The 21,803-nt window shown below is 44.4% G+C and overlaps 1 protein-coding gene across 1 annotated transcript; it reads left to right on the top strand.

Annotated features, from left to right (window-relative positions):
* Positions 1-11,588: 11,588 nt before the first annotated feature.
* Positions 11,589-16,331, top strand: GPR50 (G protein-coupled receptor 50). The gene is made up of 2 exons (XM_039249874.1): positions 11,589-11,775; positions 14,677-16,331. The coding sequence occupies exons 1-2, from the start codon at positions 11,589-11,591 to the stop codon at positions 16,329-16,331; spliced, it is 1,842 nt and encodes a 613-aa protein (XP_039105805.1).
* The last annotated feature ends 5,472 nt before the right edge of the window (positions 16,332-21,803 follow it).

Here is a 21,803-nt window from a genome sequence, read left to right as displayed (position 1 = left end):
GGAAAACATCAGACACCTGATACAACTGGAATGTCCAAAACAATATAGCAGTTAACACCATTGATGTAAGTAAACTAAATGTTTTCCTTAAAAGACCATGAATATCAGTCTGGAAAAAAACAATTCAACTAAATGCTGTAAAAGAAAGATACAGAAAGGCCGACATTTTAAAAGAATAGTAAAAGAAATAGCATGAAATTACTAACTAAAGAAAAGCTGGTGTGGCTACATTAATATCAGACAAAGCAAACTTAAAGACAAACAGCATTATTAGGTATAGTGTGTTATTTCATATAATAGAAACTTCAATTGACTAAACGTTATAACAATTATAAACGTATGTGGGCTTAATAACACGGCTTAATAACACAGGGTCAAAATATAGAAAGCAATAATTTCTAGAAGTACAAATAGCAATAGATAAGTTCACATTCATGGTGAGAGATTTTTGATATGCTTCTCAGAAGCTGATGAAGAAAAAACAAAAATCAATGATACAGAAGATTAAAATAAAATAAAATGTTTATTTTATCAGCTTGGTGTAATGGGCATATATGTAGAACAATGCATTCAGAAGCTGCGGAATACAAATTATTTTAAAGCACACAGCTACAAACATTTGCCATATTTAGGTCTTAACAAATTTAAAAAATTTAAATCATATACAATATGTTCTTTGATCACAGTGGAATTAAATTAAATTAAACTAGAAATCAGCAACAAAAAGATTTCTAGTATGTCTATATGTGTTTGGAAATTAAGAAATATAATTTTTAAATAACCCATGAGTCACAAAAGATATTTTAAGGAAAAAAGATATTGAGATTTTAATAATGAAAACGCTGCCTATTAAAATTATGAAATGCAAAGAAAGAAATGCTTAGAGTGAAGTTTATAGCCTTAAGTGGATATATTAGGGAGAGGGAAATAAAAAAGACTAAAATGAACAATCTATGCATCCACCTAAACAGTTAGTGAAGGAACAGTAAATTAATCCCAAAGAAATTAGAAGGGAGGAAATAATAAAGATATGAACAAAAGTTAGTGAATTAGAAATCAAGCATGCAATGGAGAGGTCAACCAAGCCAAAAGTGGGTTCTTTCTTTTTTTCAATTTTTTAATGTTTATTAATTTATTATTTTTTTAAAATATTTTTATTTATTTCTAGGAGAGAGAGAGAGAGACAGCGTGAGCAGGGGAGGGTCAGAGAGAGAGGGAGACACAGACTCTGAAACAGGCTCCAGGCTCTGAGCTGGCAGTCAGCACAGAGCCCGACGCGGGGCTCGAACCCACGAACCGCGAGATCATGACCTAAGCGAAAGCCGGACGCTTAACCGACTAAGCCACCCAGGCGCCCCTGTTTGTTTATTTTAGAGAGAGAGAGCTTAAGTGGAAAAGGGTAGAGAGAGAGGGAGACACAGAATCCTAAGCAGGCTCCAGTTCTGAGCTGCCTGCACAGAGTCAGATGCAGGGTTTGAACTCATGAACAGTGAGATCATGGCCTGAGCCGAAGTCAGACACTTAACTGACTGAGCCACCCAGGCTTCCCCAAAAGTGGGTTCTTTAAAAGGAACAAAAAAAAAAAAATCAAACTTTTGGTGGGTTTGATGAAGAGTAAAAGTAAGAATGCATTGATAACTAATATTAAGAATGAATAAAACTCTATTGCTACAGTTGTGCAGAAATTAAAAAGATAGTAAGAGGATATTATAAACAACTTCATGTCAATATGTTTGAAAATATAGATAAAATGGATAAATTCCTAGAAAATAGTAAGTATCAAACTTAAATTTAGAAAGCTCTAGTTTCTCATACCCCTAGAAACTGCTAAAAATAATCTTATAGGAGGTTTGGAAATCATTCAAAGGTCTATAGCAACTAAACATGCCAAACCAAGAAAAAGCCACATTTAAAACAGAGAAGGGGTGGTTCAGTTGGTTAAGCATCTGGCTCTTGATTTTGGTTCAGGTCATAATCTCACAGCGTTTGTGATTTTTGAGCCCTGTATCAGGCTCTGCACTGACACTGGGGAACCTGCTTGGGATTCTCTCTCTCTCTCTCTCTCTGCTCATCCCCTGCTCATGTGCACTCTCTCTCTATCAAAATAAATAAATAAATGTAAAAAAATAAAGCATAGAGGGAGGCAAACCATAAAAGACTCTTAAATACAGAGAACAAACTGGGAGTTACTGGAGGGGAAGAGGTGGGAGGATGAGCTAAGTGGGTGATGGGCATTAAGGAGGGCATTTGTTGGGATGAGCATGGGGTGTTATACGGAAGTGATTAATCAATGGGTTCTTCTCCTGAAACCAATGCTACATTGTATGTTAACTACCTTGAATTTAAATAAATAAATTTTAAAAATAATGTTAACATTAAAATAGTAGTAACCAAATAAAATAAAATGGTGGGAAAGTTCATGGCACTTCTACTCACCCTTCCTTGAAGATTAGGGGAGCTACAGCTTCATCCCAGTGCCGTTCCATGAAATGGGGAGAAGAATTCTAAAGAAGAATGAACACCAATACTCCTCAAACTCTTACAAAAGTTGAAGAGGATAGAACACTTAGAAACTCATTTTGTGAGGCCAGCATTAACCTGATCCCAAACCAAAGACAATATTAAAAAAAACCCTACAAACCAATATCCCTTATGAATATTTATGTAAAAATGCTGAACAAAAATACTAGCAAACCAAATTCCACAGCACTTTAAAAATAATTTTATACCATGACTAAGAGGAACTTATTCTTGGGATGCAAGTATGGTTCAACATGTGCAAATCAATCAATGTAATACACCACAATAACAGGATGAAAGGAAAAAAACACATGGTCCTCTCAATTGATGCAGAAAAAGCATTTGACAAAAATCCAAGACCCTTTAATGATAAAAACACTCAATAAACTAGGAAGAGAAGGACACTACCGCAACATAATAAAGCCATATGTTAAAGTCCACAGCTAACATTATACTCAATGGTGAAAGACAGAGATTTTCCTCTAAGACCAAGAACAAAGCAAGGGTGCCCACCTTCACCACTTCTATTCAGTATAGTACTGGAAATCCTAGCCAGAGAAACAAGGCAGGAAAAAGAAATAAAAGGCATGCAAACTAGGAAGAAAGAAGTAAAATTATCTTTGTAGATGACATGATCTTATAAGTAGAAAACCCTCAGGATTCCACTACAAAGTAATGAACTAATTAACAAATTCAGTAAAGTTGCAAGATACAAAATTGAATGTAGAAGCACCAGAACTTATAGCTAATTGTCAGTAGGCATTCTGAAGATGCATTGGCGGGGGGGGGGGGGGCTTCTTTCTGTCACCCATTCATCAGGTGTCCCCTAGACCAGAGCCGGGCAGAAAGGGGAGCCCCCAGAAAATGCCTATGTTTGCTGTTCCAAATGGGAGCTCAGTGGGGCCAAGTGTTGCTGGGGCTTCAATCTAATTCGCTGGGGCTTTAAGTCCTGGAAACCGATACCCCTGATCTCAGTGAAGAAAAGCCAGAAGAGATGCACCTGTGAAGTCCTGTGGTCTTTTTGACTTGGGCTAGTGTGAGGTTGTTTCCTCATTTTCCCCCTTCTACAGAAAGTTCCAATGATTTCCTTTAGTGGCTCTTTAGGCAAATGAATGGTCCTGTAGGATGTTTCATTGAAGTTCATCCTTTTTCTTCCTTAATATTCCAGATAGCCACATCTCCTCCTCTGGTTCCCCACACAGTCTTTTTCCCTTAGCTTGAGGAGGTGATACCTGCACATAACCTTGCCTTTCACTCATGGACCTCCCTCTGCCTGGGACGGATATAGAAGTAACATTAGACAGTTCTGACCTGAACAGCTGGTTAAGATGACAAAACTAAGTAAATGTAACATCTTCTTTGATTTCGTGCTGATTATATCATCATGTAAATATAGCTAGATGCAGGTAGCTTTGAGATGATCTGACTTGAAATATGGGTTACATGGGATATACAAAATGCCTTTGGGGGATTCCTGGAAAGGACTCCCAAAAGTTGTCTTGCCAGGCAGCTGAAACTGAGCATGAGTTTTCAGAGAGATTTGTCATAACCTTTAAGATGCCATTGATAGAAAACACAAATGCCGATTAGAAGCAGCACATGCACCCCAATGTTTGTAGCAATGCCATCAACAATAGCCAAATTAGGGAAAGAGTCAAAATGTCCATCAACTGATGAATATATAAAGAAGATGTGGTATATATATATATACACACAATATATATATATACACTATATATACATATACACTATATATATACACTATATATACACTATATATACATATACACTATATATATACACTATATATACACTATATATACATATACACTATATATATATACACTATATATACACTATATATACATATACACTATATATATATACACTATATATATACACTATATATATATACATATACACTATATATATATATACACTATATATATATATATACACACACACACAATGGAGTATTACTCAGCCATGAAAAAGAATAAAATCTTGGATTTGCAACAATGTGGATGGAACTAGAGTGTATTATGCTAAGTGAAAGAAGTCAGAGAAAGATAAATATCATATGATTTTACTCATATGTAAAATTTAAGAAACAAAACAGATGAACATAGGAGAAGGGAATGAAAAGTAAGATAAAAACAGAGTAGGAGGCAAAGCATAAGAGACTCTTAAATACAGAGACCAAACTGAGGGTTGCTGCTGGGAAGGTGGGTGGGGGGATGGGCTAAATGGGGGATGGGCATTAAGGAGGGCACTTGTGATGAACACAGGTCCAGAGTGGACCAAGCCCTTGTTGAGGAAGACAGACCCTTTACCAACCAATGCCAACTACCTACAACTGAAGTAGAGGCTGGGACTAATTTAGGATTAGGCAGAGGCTGTATCTCAGTCATAGGGTTGCCAGGTAAAATACAAAGGAGCGAGTTAAACTTAAATTTCCAATAAATCATGGATAGTTTGTAGTATATGTAAGTTCAAATATTGCATGGAACATGCTTAGATTCTACTAATATTTATTTGAAATTCAATTTTAACTGGGAACCCCATATTTTCATTTGCTAAAGCAGGCCGCCTTAGTCAGGTAGGCCACTGAGATGAGTGTAGCAGTAGGAAGGGGGTATGGTCAGACCTCCAACCCCTGGGAGAGCAAAGCAGCCCTGTTTTCAGGGAGCTAGACAAGTTACTATCAGGCATTGGGCCAGGAACCCCATCGCTACAACTGAAGTAGAGGGTTGTATTGGGTCTGAGGACCAAAGCAAGTTTTACAAACTAGAGCAAGTATATAAAGTTCCAGTAGGACCACACCCTCAGGAGCACACTAGGCACTGAGCCGCTGACTTCCACATCTAGAATTCCTTAAACTGTCAGTGGCTAGCTGCAGGATTGGGGGTTAAGAGTAGGGTTTCTCTAGGAGGGGTCTCTGGGCCACTTTCTTCAGAATCACTTGGGCATTTGAAAAACATGCAGGTTCCAGGGTCTCACCCCAGATCTATCAAATCGGAAACATTAGGGAGAGGCCTAGAAAGCTGTGTTTTCTCTAAGCACTCCTGATGGCTCTGACATTCACTAAAATTGCTAACCAGTGCCCTAGAGTCAGGAACAATATGTGCAATAATCAGGCATAATGGTTAATGGACAGGCTCTGGAGTCAGAGCACCCAACCTAGACTTTTGACTTTACCATTCATTATCTGTGCAACCTGGCATAAGTGATATAGCTTCTTTGGGCCTCAGCTTCTTCATTGGTGAAAAAAGGATAATAATTGTGCCTATCATATAGGGCTATTGTTAGGATTGAATGAGAATATATGTATAAAGTCCTGAGAGCAGTGTCTGGCATCCAGGAAGACACATAAATGTTAGTCATTATTAGGTGTTGAGAGAACCTGCTTGGATATTCATCTTCTATGTTTTGCAATAGAGTAGGCAGAAGCAGAGCTCCCAAGGAAAGGAATTTGTTGCACCAGAAGTCATGAGGATGATTAATAAGAGGGACAGTTTTAAAATGCACAGGTGATCATGCTTGGCTGGAATGAGAAGCTAGGAAAATAGATATTGTTCATTAAGCTCTAATTAGCAGGTAAATTTTACCATGGGAAGGGAGTCCAAGTGTTACTACAAGTAATTAATGTGCTTCTTCTCTCCCTGGTAACCCTTTGATTTGAACTGTCTAACCTGTAGTCTTTATCAGGCATTAGGATCCTGGGAATACTGGCTGCTAATTATTTCGGTGAGCCCCTGATTGCACTAAAGGAAATGGATGTGTCTAACTCTTCCTAATGACTCAAGCACCAGGAGAAGATAAAGCAGTTCTAGAATATGAATTATGCCCAGGAGATTTGGAGAGGGCAATCATTCTCTTTGTTCATTTAACAAATGTGAACAGTGTCTCCACAGTGGTAAAGTAAATGTGACCAGACATAGTCTGTTCAGGAAAACAACCCAGTTTGTTGATGCTCATATTACCAGTGACTTCATTGCTGCCTAGACCCCTGCTCAGTTCTTCTGAGGCTACCGCCTTACCCCAGGAGTCCTGACCCCCCACCCTCGACCTGGGACTAGACCTTCCTCAGCCTGGGCTGGCACCATGCTCTGCTGCGAAAGCCAGCTTCTGCTGCCTGAGCTCACCCAGCTGCCTGCAGGCTTTAAGTCTGAGTTGTGTGTACACCAACTATCCTACATTCTTCCTTTCTGATTGATGTCAAAAAATCTGATTGTGTTTTCTTGTGGAAACTATACAGACTGTGTCAGTGAAGCACGTTGGGTGCTAATGAAAAGGCAAGTCACTACGTTCCTTTCCACCTGACACATTGTTACATGTCATGGAGGCCTGGGATGTTGACGAGTGCTCATTGTGTGGCAGCTGGGGGCAGAGCCTCTGATGTCTCAGAGAGACTCTGTCCTCTATGAAAGTGTAACACAGTAGAGTTTAGACAGACTATTAGACACTTTCAGAATAAGAAAAATAATAATAGGGGCACTTGGGTGGCTCAGTCAGTTGAGTGTCCAACTCTTAATTTCAGCTCAGGTCATGATGTCATGGTTTGTGAGAGTGAGCCTTGCGTTGGGCTCTGTGCTGACATGCAGAGCCTGCTTGGGCTTCTCTCTTCCCCTCTGTCTCTATCTGCCTTTCCTCCACTTGTGAGCACCACGTACATGCTCTCTCTCTCTCTCTCTCTCTCTCTCTCAAAATAAATAAATAAAAACAAACATTAAAAAAAGAACATTAATAATAGCTAGTGGTTGTTAACTGTTTGTTCTGAATAATGTTCTAAACGCTTGCATATATTATCTCATTCAAGTCTCCTATCAACACTCTGATGAAACACTATGATTATCTGGGTTCGAGTTTGTTTTTATTTTTAAGAACCAAGCCAAATGCAGTCTCCATCCAGAAGAGCATTGTCCAAAGAAGTCTGGAGTGCTTGGGGATGTACGTGGCTGTCCAGCCCTTGCTAGGATTGGAGAAGATGTGAGTTGGCACTAAGAGGCCCTCTACCTGGCTATCTTGGGCCAGGGGTCACTTGTGGCTAAAAAAGAACCCAAAATGTTCCCTGTGGCATTACTCATAATAACCCCAAAGTGGAAATAACCCAAAGGTCCACTGATGGATGAATAGATATACAAAATGTCATTTATCCATACAATGGAATACTATATGACTAAAAAAAGGAATGAGGGTACTAATACATGCTACAACATGAGTAAACCTTGAAGACATGCTAAGGGAAAGAAACCAGACAGAAAAGGCCACATATTGTATGATTCCATTAAATCAGAGTGTCCAGAATGGACAAATCTATAAAGACACAAATCAGATTAGTGGTTTCTAGAGGCTGGGGGCTTGGAGGGAATGGGGAGTGACTGCTAAGGTCTTAGTACAGAGTTTCTTTTTGGGTTGATGGAAATGTTGTGAAATTACATAGTGGTGATAGTTGCAGACCTTAGTGAATGTACAGAAAACCACTGAATTGTGCACTTTACAAAGGTGCCTACGGTATGTGAATATATGTCAATAAAAACAATCAAATGAAAAAAAAAAAGAACAATAACAACAGAAAAGAGAAAACAGAATCCACCCTATCAAGTGCCAGAGCAAAATACTATCTTATGAAGCTGAGCTGTGGGAGAAAATCCCCGGGCTGAGAAGAATATTGGGTTCCTCCACTAGCCTTGGCATGACCTTGGGCAAGTCCTGTCACCTCTCTAAGCCTGTTCCTCCATCTGTTAAGTGGCATTGTTGTGAGAAAATAAATCCTTGAGGGATTCTGAAACCTATAAAATGCTTATTTAAAATGACAATGCATTAATTACAGGCAAGGTATTATCCTCCTATGCACAGAAAATTTGCCCATTTGCCAGCAGAAACTGCTTGCTCTCTTTCAACTTTGAAAAGAGTGCCAAGTTGCTGGCTTCAACCCTGCCTGCTAGTGCCCCTTGCCCCCCAATCTTTCAAAACATGAGAAATGTGGAGGCTGAGATGGAAGAAAGTTTTCTGTATCAAGAAGAAGAGTGAAAAATCTTTTAATAGCTACCCTTTACACAGAATGCCCCTTGGCATCACTTCTGCCTGGGATGTGGTGAGTTTTCAGTGCTGGGAGACCAGGTGCTCTGCCTTATCTTATAATAAGTAATGGAGGGGAAGAGACCATGCTGGGACCTCGCTGGGCTCCAGGATTGCAAGCTGTTTACACAATTCCTGTCCACTATTCATTATTTTATTCTCCTTCCCAATCTCTGTATGGGTTTCCAGGGTTTTCCTAGGAAGTCCCCACCCCCTCAGGAAATGTCCTAGGTGTCATCTATTTTGATTCTATATCTTACACGTTTCAAATCCCAGATAAATTGTTTCTCTCCACCCCCAGCTATTAGGGCTTCCTAGCAGATCGTTTAGAGAGATACTTGAAAATCTTTTGGAAGCTTAAATAAACCATACACACTGGACTCTACGCCATAAAGAGCTCCCCCCTTAACTATTCCAAAGCAATTGAAGTTACTGCAGGTGAGTCTTGTCTTATCCTTGCAAACTGTGACTGGCTTTCTTCCTCATATGTATCCACACAACAGATTCAAGATCCATCTGTTTTTCTTACGGCTTGGAAATGTTTAGACTCCTTATTAATATAGTTCATAGAAATAGCAAATTTGATTTAACCAGAGGCAGAACCCACCCCCATTATGAAAAGAGTTGCTTCTCCCACTTGTCCAATACAGAAAACCCAAGTCCCAGGAGGTCATGGTCAAGCAGTGTCCAAACAGGAGCAGGGGCTAGGGGACAAGGATCGGCGCAACCTCTCTCCAGCTCACTCAGTCCCAGGCAAGCCCGGGACACAGCCGCTGAGACTTCCCAGAGCCCAGGGTTTCCACCAGCTCTGGGGCCACCTCATCTCAGAAGTACAGAATGTAACAATGCCTTGAAAGAACAGTTTGCCAACTCTACAGGATTGTTGCTGGGGGACGCGGCGCAGGGGAGACGCTACTATCTTCATTCACTAGTATGCATGTTTCCCTTTTCCTTCAAAGTTTTGTTTATTGAAATTAAAAACGTCTTCCTGCCACAAGCAAAAAGATCCAGACCCTCGGGGGACCAGCGTGAGCAGCTTGATGTGGATGAACTATTCCACGGCGTGGACGGGCTTTTGGCCGCTCGCCTCTTTCTCAGGGCTCGAGCCCGTTCACCGGCTGCGTTTATGGATAAATCTGGCTGTGTCCTGCCGGGAGAGTGAGCCTCCCGGGTTCCAGCCGGCCTGCCGGGAGCAGTGAGATAATGAATGTGAAAAGGCTCAAAGCAGGAGATTGTCATTCGTGCGGATTCTCTTCTCAGCAGCAAAGGCAAGGGGTGGAGTGGGGGGGGTGGGGTGGGGGGAACTCATCTCCAGACATTCCTACTCTGGGCTTTTCCGCTAGAGAAAGCACGTGCAATCGTGTTTTCAGCCACGTCTGTTTATCCGTTAAAGGTCCTTGAACGTCGCGGTCCCTCGCGGAATCTGCCCCCAGCCACCACCACCTTTGTCGGACCCTCTCCCCAGGTAGGAGGGGGCTGCGGTGTCCAGACGGTGGCGCTCCCAGACAGTGCAACCCCCCTCTCCCCGACTGCAGCGAGAAGGCTAGTCTGGGACAAGTTTCAAAGTGTTCACTGACAATTACTGCAAAGCTTCTCAGCAAGAGCCACAACTTTGAGTAGCGGGCAGAAATCTATTCCCGTGACCGAGGTTGTGGAGGGAGCGAGTAGAGTCGCGCCCCTTCAGTTTTAGTCCCAACCGTCTGGATTTCCACGGCCCGCGCACTTCACAAGCCCGGGCGCACCGCAGGGAACCGCGATGCCTCGGAGGGAGATTTACAGGGACGGGGGCGGTCGGAACGAACGAGGTGGAAACTCATGGCCAGGGACCCCAGGCAGGGGGTGGCAAGGGAGAACGACCGAGAGGAGTTTTACGCCTGGGGCGGAGGCGCTGGTCTGCCCGCTGTCTTCTTGGCTGCACTGCCCGGCACCCCCGCGACCGTCCCGCTGCCGTAGCGCAGTTCCCCGAGCCTGCCCGAGAGCCCCGCGCTACCCGGTAGCGCATGTGGAGCACCTCTAAAGAGGATAAAAGCCAAAACTGTCGCGTGCTTTACTTTTTCCCAAAGGAGCCTCTGAGCTCCCGCAGTCACAGTGCCCAGCATCGGGGAAGGGGATCAGCCCCTCCTCTAGCTTGCCCCAAAGCTGGGGATAAATAGCCACCAGCTACCTCCCCTAGCACCCTGAGCACAGACTCACTCCCTGCTCCCATACCTCGGCTCAGGGGACATCTCCTTACAGAGACGGAGCGTGTCTGTGATCCATTGAACGATGGCTCGCTGCCATTAAGGGAGCCAACCGGCCCGTACCAGAGATAAATTCCGTAGAGACTGGGCACGCAGACTGTGAGTGGAAGTTCTGGGCAGCTGTCTTCTGCTTCCCACGAGGTACAAAAGGCTCTGACGGGCAACTTTTCAAGGAGATTGTAGCAGCACATATCTAGGGTTCAACGGACACTGGCACTCTCTTATACTCTGCTGGGGGCTACAGACTGGCTTGAGTTGGAACTAGACCCCCGAGAGAGACCCCATGCCCTTGCTCTGCATTTTACATTGCTTTGCTAAGTGTTTGCGTTGGAAGGGAAGGGAGAAGAACTTGCTAGAAACGGAAGTGCAGTGGCTGGGGACGGGGAGGTGGATTCCGAGCTTGTCACGAAGCAGGGTACCTAGGGGATGGTGGGGGCGGCTAGAGGGGAAGCACAAACAAGGCAGTCGGAAGCAAGACGACACCTCGTTGTGGATTTGTCCAAGAAGAGTTGGAAACCAAATGGGGGGGGGTTGGGCAGCTCTGATTGGTCGGGGGGAGGGATTTGGGGTGGGGCTAGCCACCTCTTGAGGCTTTAAAAGCTCATCGGAGAGGGGCGGGTGGCTGTCATTCGTGCTCTGGTCCTCGGAGGGGAAACATCTTTTTCGAGAAGCTCCTGGTGACAGAGCCGGCGTTCGCTCTCCTGACCGGCTGGGAGAGCCTAACGGACTCCGGACTCCGGCAGCAACATGGGGCCTACCCTAGCGGTTCCCACCCCATACGGCTGCATTAGCTGTAAGCTGCCGCAGCCAGACTACCCCCCGGCTCTAATCATCTTTATGTTCTGCGCAATGGTTATCACCATCGTCGTTGACTTGATCGGCAACTCCATGGTCATCTTAGCTGTGACAAAGAACAAGAAGCTTCGAAATTCTGGTAAGTCACCCTTCCTTCTTCCTACCTAGCACGCAGCCACTTGCAAACCCTCGGTCATTCGTTTGGGCGCCTGAAATAGGGAACGCTTGGACAGTACCCTCACATTGAGTGTCCCTACCGTCAAATTCCCCGAGAAACTGGGCGGTGGTATTCTGCCGGAGCCCCATAAATTTAGAGCTTCCCAAAGCTGAGGGACCTCGGGAAAATAAGCTTTTGGCATTCAAGTGCAAAGCCCGGGTCCCGCGGTGCGCGGCAGACCGCTCAGCCCTTCCCCGTCGGAGACGTGATAGAGAGGGACCCGACACCCGAGTGGAGAGTTCGGCCACCGCCTGGGGACAGCACGCCGAGCCAGAGGCCACCGAGGTGGTGGCGCGAAGACAGCGCGGGCCGAATAGTTGCGGAGGGAGCCGCAATGTTGCAACCCGCTCCGGGAAAGTTAAGTTCGCGGCGGCCGCGGCGGCCGTGGCGGCGCTTACGTGAGCGCAGCGGCGGCGCCCGGAACCCGCCGAGCCCCAGCGGCTGCGGCTCTGGGGCTCCAGGGCGGCACCCACGCAGCTCCCGGGCAGCGGAGCGCAGACCCTCGTTCCTGAGTACGGAGCAGGGTGGTCTGGTTCCGCCGGAGCCGAGCTCTGTCCGCTCGGCGCAGGGCGCAGGGCGGAGAGAGCGGAGCGGAGGTCTGGGCGCAGCTGGCTGTGGCAGCGACGGCAGCGGCAGCGGAGATCGCGAAGTCCGTAAGCGAGGTGCTGGGGCGTCTCAGGGAGGGGCGGCGGAGAGGTCCCGCAGCTGGGCATCTCAGGGCGGGTGGCGGACAGAAGAGAGAAAGGGCGAGGATGACTGGGGTAGGGGTGGGCTCGGGGAGCTCTGAAGGGGCGGCCAGAGACGCAGAGAGACTGCAAAGCGCAGGCAGCCGGGATGGGGTTTGGCGGCGATCAGGAATCCCCTCGCGGCGCGCCGGTGCCGAAGGGAGGGGCTGGCTGCGAGCTGGGCTGGGGGAGGCGTGGGAGGCCTCAGGGCACAGCAACCTGTGCGGGGGTGGGGGGCGGGGGGGCGGCGGCCTCTGCAAAGCCGAGAGCCCCTTTTGCAGGTTGGGCGGGAGGGGGCGGAGGACGCGAGGGGAGGGGAAAGGGGTCCGGACACCTCGCGCGGGTCCGGGGAGGGAGAGGGCGGCGCTCTGGGTCTCCGTTGCTGGGATCTCGGCCTGCGGGCGTCAGGGGGCTGAGGGGGAGAGGGGGCAGGGGGAGAGAGTCGGGTACCCTTAGGACCCGGCGGGCGGGGCGCGGGGGAGAGGAAGCAGTCTGTGTTTGGAGGATTCCTTTGAGGGGATGAGGAATCACAAGTACCACCCAAGTTTCAAAATGCACTCACGGGCACACAGACATTAAAAGTTTTCCTTTACACTCTGGTGGGTGTGTCTGATTTCACTTTGGTCCCCTGGAGACGTGGGGCTGCACCTTCGGACCTCACCTTCGCTCCACTAATAGGATCAGAGAGCCCCCAAGGACCGCCTGCGAAGCCCATTTTCCTTCTTCTTCCGCCCTTTCCTTTTTTCCTTATTCTTTCCTTCTATGATTCAAATAAAAGTTTTTACGGTTGTTGTGGTTTTGTTTTCACGGCTTTTCCCTCTGTCTTTTCCACTTTTCTTTTCCCAATTCATTTCTTTGAGGGAAAACGCTAAAAAGAACCTCTGGGTAGAAAGTGCTGAGGCCGGCGTTCAGCGCTGGCAGGAACGCAGAAGGAACTGTTCCTTTGCCCTTTTAAAAAGTGCTCATTTAATCCTAGTCCAAGATAACCTGCAATATTTTGGTAAGTCAATGCTAATTAGCAATGAGGTGTTTAAAAAAAAAAGGGGGGGGCTCTGCGCCTGTACTTGGCCTCGTTTTTTTTTTTTTTTTGGTCAGGTTTTACAAAAATGTTCTTACCGATGCCTTATAAAACAGGACTGGGGGCCAACTCCCCCTCTTCACTTTCTTGTTTAGCAGCAGGCTCTAGTAAAGTTCAGGGCAGGAGCGGAAAACCCTTTACCCTGGGCGTTCAAAAAGCGGGTTCGGGGCTCTGCGCTGGACCCGAAGGAAGCAGGCACTTCTGCTAATCCTTGCCGGGATTTTCCTGATTGTTTTTCTCTCTACTCACTGTTTTTGGTCTCAGACTAAATTTTACAGGGTTTCCCTCCCTCCCCTCAGTTTTCAGTCTTAGGGCTACCTCGGAAATGGTAAGTACTTACTGGGCTTGGTGATAGATTATTGTCTGATCTCGTTTTCTTAAGAAGACGACGGCCTTTAAGGGTCTTTCCCTGACTGTTCTCTTAGACACGTTTGCGTTTTAAAAGCAACGCTAGGCTAGAAAAACGCTGGGCTCATTCATTTTTTCCCGGCGGGGAGCGGTGGTGGTGGTGGTGAGGCTTCCTGACACTCCTCCAATCTCTTCCCTTCCCCCCACATCTGCAACCTACTTTCTACCCATAGCTTCTTCCAGCTGACCTCTACGCCCCTCTCCCTGCCCTCCCTATCTCCCCCCCCCCTTAGGGAAAAAGTTTGCATTTTGTTTTTGTCTAAGATGGTGGCAGCATGTCCGTATATATGAAGGGTTCCGCAAAGGGCGTCTGTGCTTACTGCTTTCTGACATAAGTTCTTCCCCCCCCAAAGCAGACATAGTATTGTTGAAAGGAAAACGGTGCTCAAATGACAGGTCTCTCAAACCTGGCTGCGCATCAGAATAATCTGGGGCATGCTGGCAAATAAAAACAAAAACACAAGACTATTTCTTTAAAACAATTGTGGAATTCTAAATTGTCACCACTTCAGTTGGCCTTTTCCTGTGCCTTACATTTCTACATTCCCATACTTAACCGTTTATTTTTTTCTCTGTTTTTCCCCCTCTTCCTTTCCCTGATTTGTTTTTCAGGCAACATCTTCGTCGTTAGCCTCTCTGTGGCTGACATGCTGGTGGCCATCTACCCCTACCCTCTGATGCTGCATGCCATGTCCATTGGGGGCTGGGATCTGAGCAAGATCCAGTGTCAGATGGTTGGATTCATCACAGGGCTGAGTGTGGTCGGTTCTATCTTCAACATCATGGCAATTGCCATCAATCGTTACTGCTACATCTGCCACAGCCTCCAGTACGAGCGGATCTTCAGCGTGCGCAACACCTGCATTTACCTGGTCATCACCTGGGTCATGGCCGTCCTGGCAGTCCTGCCCAACATGTACATTGGCACCATCGAGTATGATCCTCGCACCTACACCTGCATCTTCAACTATCTCAACAACCCTGTCTTTGCTGTGACCATCGTCTGCATCCACTTCCTTCTCCCCCTGCTCATAGTGGGTTTCTGCTACGTGAGGATCTGGACCAAAGTGCTGGCAGCCCGGGAGCCGGCTGGGCAGAATCCTGACAACCAGCTTGCTGAGGTTCGCAATTTTCTAACCATGTTTGTGATCTTCCTCCTCTTTGCGGTGTGCTGGTGCCCTATCAACGTGCTCACTGTCTTGGTGGCTGTCAGTCCGAAGGAGATGGCAGGCAAGATCCCCAACTGGCTTTATCTTGCAGCCTACTTCATAGCCTACTTCAATAGCTGCCTCAACGCGGTGATCTACGGGCTCCTCAATGAGAATTTCCGAAGAGAATACTGGACCATCTTCCATGCTATGCGGCACCCTATCCTGTTCCTCTCTGGCCTCATCACTGATGTTCGTGAGACTCGGGAAGCCCGGGCCCTGGCCCGTGCCCGTGCGCGTGCCCGTGACCAAGCCCGTGAACAAGCCCATGAAGAAGAGCATGCCCGTGCCTGTCCTGCTGTGGAGGAAGTGCCAATGAATGTCCGGAATGTTCCACTACCTGGTGATGCTGCAGCTGGCAAACCTGAGTGTGCCTCTGGCCACCCCAAACCAACCTCTGGCCACTCCAGGTCTGCCTCTGCCTACTGCAAATCTGCCTCTGGCCACCATAAGTCTGTCTTTAGCCACTGCAAGCCTGCTTCTGGCCACTCCAAGTCTATGTCTGGTCACCCCAAGTCTGCCACTGTATATCCTAAACCTGCCTCTGTCCACTTCAAGCCTGCCTCTGTCCATTTCAAGGCTGACTCTGTCCATTTCAAGCCTGCCTCCAGTCACCCTAAGCCTGTCACTGGCCACCACATTCCTGCTAGTAGTCACTCCAAGGCTGCCTTCAGCCCTGCCACCAACTACCCTAAAGCCACGACTTGCTACATCAAGCCTGCTACCACCCATCCTGAGCCCACTGCTGCTGGTAATCCTGAGCCTACTGCCACCAGTCACCTCGAGCCAGCAATTGCTGGCCACACTGAGCTTGCCGCTGCCAGCCACCCTGAGCTCGCTGCATCCTGTCACCCTGAGACCACTGCTACCAGCCACTTTGAGTGTGACGTCACTGACATCTCTGAGCCTGTCTGCAGCTCAGCCAGTGGGTCTCCCAAGTCTGCTGCCAGCCCACTGGAGTTTGCTGCTGCCTGCCAGCTTCCCGACCCCACTACCCATGATTACCATAAGATCGTGATTATTGATGTGGAAGTTGATTCTGATGAAATGGCTCTGTGAATAATGCTCTTAGGGGTGGCCGGGAAGTGGTCCACTTCAAGTTTGTCTAGAATATGTAATTCAAAATGAGATAACTTACTGCACCTACACACAGACACACACAGACATGGACTCACAGACATGGTGTAAGCTATATCCACCTTGTAGGCGTACTCCTTCTTCATATAGCATACTTTGAAAAAGTGTGTGTGTGTGTGTGTGTGTGTGTGTGTGTGTGCATGTGTGCGCTTGCTATTTTAGAGACAACATTTTCCCCAAGTTTGACATCTGTTCTTCTGAGCCTCCCTTTCATCCTATAGTTGACCGTGAGCCAACAGTGATCCTTAAAATTTTAGAGTTGATTTTTTTCTCACTCCTGTATCCCCCTTTTCTCCTCTCTCCTCATTTCCTTCTCTTAGCTCCTGCTTTCTTCTCTCATCCCTCCCCACCAGGGGTAGGTGAGCAGTGCTTCTGTAAGTAAATGTGACTGCAAAGCTTTATGTTTCTAAATGTGTAACTCTATATTGTACTTTTAATGGCAGTCAGATAGGCAGTTTCGATAAAGTGCAAGTACTTGAAACAGTTTCTTTTCTGAATTTCAGCAACAAGCTATGACCCATATCTGAAGAACACAATTTGATAAGCTCTTAATAAAATAAATTTTTATGCCTATGAGTTCAAATAGCAAAAGGAAAGATATGGCCAAACTGAATTGTTTCTGTTTTATGAAAATTCAAACATTAGTGCTGAGTTTTAGTCACCTTGTTTGCAGTCACTTAACCTTTTTAAACAGTTGCCAGAATTTTCTTTCATTTAGTTCCAGAGAAACAAATCCATTTGTTTCTTCTCCCGAAACCCAAATTTATGGTTGTTAGGACCAATTACAGGCATGTATTTAATATTATAATTCACAACTACTCTTTACCTCAGAGATTCTTTTAGACTGCCTGAATGTTTGCATAATCAGTTTTTACATTTTTCATTTTCATCCAGAAGGGAACTCAAGGTAATAGCTAGTCACCAGAGCATGTTTGTCTCCTGCCTTTTCCCTCAGCCTCCCAGATGGGGAGGGAGGCCAGAGGAAAAAATGCCTCACCAGCCAATCCCACTGCCTTTGGCTAAGGTTCTGTGATCCACAACGTTAGGTTGTGTCTTGTATCAGCACACCTGACAGCCCAAGGAATGACTTTTCTCTAGAATTCAAGAAAAAGTTGTTTAATAAAAATTTCAACTTTTGATTCAAATGGACACAGAAAGCAAAGATTACTGTACAAAAGCTTGTAAGGATAAGAGGAAATGTATTATACTGCCTTAATTTGATTCTGTATTTGTGGTAGCAACTAAATAAAAGTGTTTTTGTGGCTTTGGTGTGCGATTTGTTGGTAAATTCACTTACCCCTCCCGACTTTCTTGTGAGGCGGGTTAGGAGGTGGGTGGGAAAGCATTGACCTTGGGGAATCAGAAGACTTGGGTATAGGTTCCATCCTTTCTATGAGCTTGCTATAGAAAGCTCAGCTTCTTGACTCCCCAGTTTCTTGACTCAGCAAACTGTGGCAGGGTTGGAGTGGGGTGGGGGTAAGAAGGGTTCCCTGGGTTTTGGATGACCTGCCCTGCCCACTCTTCGACTTCTGGACTTTGCCTGCCACGACTTCTAAAAACAGATCCCTTTTTTTATCCCTATGGAAGGCATGAAGTGAGACCCCATAACGTCACAACCTCAGAGGCTGCTGGGAACAAGTAACACAGCTCATGAGCTGGGGGTGGGGGTGGGGGGAGGCACAGAAGTGGAAGGCAGGAAGACAGGTGTTTTCCTTTCCAGCCGGAAGATAGGTGGCAAGGCCCCAGCCACTGGGCAAGTCTCCCTGACCTCAGGAACACAGTCTCAAAAGAATCTCTAATGACAAAGAAATGTCCCGAGTAAAGTGCTCTGTAAAGATAAAAATGGATTCAAAATGATATACAGTAGGATGTTGATTTTGTTAAGGTTATATGTACACTTAAACATGCACATATACACAGACACAGATATATACACATGGAGTTGTTCTACCCAGGTTCAGCCAGACTGTGAGTATAAACTGAGGTGATCTAAACTTTTCATGCCCAACTCACAGTGGTTTGAGCCTTACCAGACTCACTGCTGGACTTTAGGCTGACTCCCGGTGCAAAATTTATGCCAGATATTCCAGAACACACAGAAAGGATATTTCCTCACGTGCTCACAAACTGGTCTACAGCCAGTACCCTCTGCCATATTTTTCATATCTCCCTCTCGGCCACCACCCAAGGAGCTTTGCTTTGGGTGAGATTACAAGTGTTCAGACCAAGGTGCTATGTTCCAGTGCTCTGAGCTACTATTGTCCTGGGGCTCAAGGAGTAAGATGGGAGGGGAGAGAAAAAATATCCATATTTCATACAACTTTGTTCTACAAGCACACAGCCAAGAGACATTTCTCTCGGCCCCTCCTTCCCTTGCCCTGTCCTTCTCCACTCCCAAAAGCCAAGAAGCTGCATAAACATCTCTCTGATTTATCACACCCACCATGGGCAACCAAGACAGGTCTCTGAATGTCTGTGGTCAGGCTTAAGGTGCTTTGTAGCTCTCCCTGAGACAAGGCTGGGTTTTGCGTTTTACACCAGTGAGAACAAAAGCGCCAGTTTTGCTGACTTCGCTGGAGAGAATCCGTTTCCAGGTGAGCATAAATCTCCATAGATGAGGGCTTAAAAAAAAATGCAAGCAACTTTTAAATGACAGTTTCCCCAGCTTCTACTTTTTCCCCCCTTTTAAATGGAAATCTAATGTACATGCTGTAAAGTGACAGCTTGACAAATTTTTATGTCTGCATGCATCCATGTAACTACCACTCTGAGCAAGGTGTAGATATTCTTTCAGAAGGCTCCTTTTTGCCTTCTTCCAGTCAAAACTTCATCCAAAAGCAACCACTTTCCTGACCTCTATTTCCATGCATTAATTTTGTCTGTTCTAGAACTTCATATACAGCAGATAGTATGTATTCTATTGTATCCAATTTCTTCTTTTTCAAATTGTGATAAAATATACATAACATAACATTTGGTATTAAGTACATTCACAGCATTATGCAACCATCACCACCACTCATTTCCAGAATTTCTTTACCCCAAACAAACTCTGTAGCCATTAAATAATAACTGTCCATTTACCTCTCCCCAGCCCCTGGTAGCCTCTATTCTACTATCTCTATGAATTTGCCTATTCTAGGAACCTAATATAAGTGAAATCACACAATATTTGTCCTTTTCTGACTGGATTCTTTTACTGAGCATAATATCTTCGAGGTTCATTCATGTTACAACAGGTGTCAGTACTTCATTCTTTTTATGGCCGAATAATATTCCGTCGTATAGATAAATCACATCTTGTTCATCCATTCATCCATCCTTCGATTGTTTCCATTTTTTGGCTGTCATGAATCGTGCTGCTGTGAACATTGATTTCCAAGTATTTGATTTACTGCTTTCAATTCTTTGGGAATAGAATTGACAAATCATATATTAGTCTGGCTTCTTTTGCTTAATATTATGTCTTTGACATTCATTCGTGTTTTTATGTCTATCAGGTTTTTTTTCATTTTAATGTAGTACTCTACAGGATACATATACCATAATTTATTTATTGATTCTGTTGATGGACTGTTGATGGACTTTTGGGTTGTTTCCAATTTGGAGCTACTATGAAAAATGCTTCTATCAACATTTTTGTATGTCTCAATTTCATTTTATATTGAGATATAATTTTACATACAGTGAAGTGCACAAATCTTCAGTGTAGAACTCAGTAAAACTTTATGTATGTTTACATCTGTGTAGGTACTACAGAAAACAAGATATAAAACATTTTGAGCACTTAGAAGGTGCTAGATTAATTTGTTGGATCTTCAACTTCATTTAAATGGAAGCATATAGAATGTACTCTTTTTGTTTTGTTTTGTTTTGTTTGTTTGTTTTTAAGTAGACTCCATGCCCAATGTGGGGCTTGAACTTGTAACTGTGAGATCAAGAGTCACATGCTCTACCGACTGAGTCAACCAGGTGCTCCAAGAATGTCCTCTTTGTATCTGTGTTCTTTTGCTTATCATTCTGTCTGTGATATTTATGCATTCCTTTGGGTAGAAGTAGTACATTCTTTTTTATTGCTGTGTATAATTCCATTGTACTGAATATAACAATTTTTAAATCCATCCTACTATAGATGAACATCTGGGCTATTTTTTCTGGTTTGGAGCTGTTATGAAGAAAGTTGTTATGAATATTCTCATACATGCCTTTTGGTACACATATGGATTCATTGCTCTTGAAAATACACCTAGGATTGGAATTGCAGAGTCATGAGTATATGTGTATTTAGTTTTACTAGGCACTGCCAAATATTTTTCCAAAGTGGTTGACCTAGAGTACCTGGGTGGCTCAGTCAGTTAAGCCAAAGTGGTTGACCTAAATTATATTGGCACCAGTACTATGTATGCTTGAGGTGCTCTGCATTCTTACCAACATTCAGTAATTTCAGCCCTTTAATTTTAGCTATTCTGGGTCTAGTGCTATTTCATTGTATTTTCAATTTGCATTTTCTTAACAATTAATGATGTTGACCATCTTTCATATGATCATTCACCATTTGGATATCATCTTTAGTGAAGGATCTGAGCAAATATTTTGACTGTTTTAAATTTGAGGCTTCTGTACTCTTATTGACAGTAGAAGTTCTTTATATATTCTGGATACATAGTCTGGATACATATACATATTTCATGAATATCGTCTCTCAGTCTGTGGTTTGCCTTTTCTCTCTCTCTCAATTAATTTTATTTTTTGAGGGCAAAAGTCCTTAATATTATGAAGTCCATTTTAATCAGTTTTTTCTTTTATGACTGTGCTTTGTGTTTAAGAAACTTCTGATTAATATAATGAATATTCTCTTAGCTTTTCTTTTAGAAACACTATTGTTTTGCCTTTAACATTTAAGTCTATGCTTCATCTTGAGTTAATATTTTGTTTGGCGTCAGGTATGGGTCAAGGTTCATTTTTTAAAAATAGTCATGGTTCCTATTTCTATTTTATCACCATTTTGTGAAAAGACCAACCTTTGTCCAATGAATTACAGTGGACACTTTGTTGTAAATTAGTTAATCAGATAAAAATAAAAATTATCTGTCATCTATGTATCTATCTCTTTCTAGACCGTCTAGTCTGTTTCATTAGTCTATTTGTTTAGCCTTGCAACAATGCCACACTGTAGTTTTTAAATTTTAATTAAACTACAGGTTATATACAATGATATGCACACACATTAAGTAGATAGTTAAATGGATTTTCACTCATATGCACATTTTTATATCAGTATCTTCCAGATGTATATATAGAACACTTCTATTACCCCAAAAGGCTCTTTCATGCCCTAAACTCAATCCATACCTCCTCCATAGTCTAACATCTATTATAGCAGATCAGTTTTGC

Source organism: Hyaena hyaena, unplaced genomic scaffold (assembly GCF_003009895.1).
Source record: "Hyaena hyaena isolate Hyena2069 unplaced genomic scaffold, ASM300989v1 scaffold_348, whole genome shotgun sequence".
NCBI lineage: Eukaryota > Metazoa > Chordata > Mammalia > Carnivora > Hyaenidae > Hyaena > Hyaena hyaena.
This window is presented reverse-complemented; position numbering and strand designations above follow the sequence as displayed.

Excerpts from the sequence above, each read along its gene's own strand:
- GPR50 (XM_039249874.1), top strand. The coding sequence starts at position 11,589 with ATGGGGCCTACCCTAGCGGTTCCCACCCCATACGGCTGCATTAGCTGT. Across the intron at positions 11,776-14,676 it reads CAAGAAGCTTCGAAATTCTG|GCAACATCTTCGTCGTTAGC; the intron begins GTAAGTCACCCT and ends TTTGTTTTTCAG.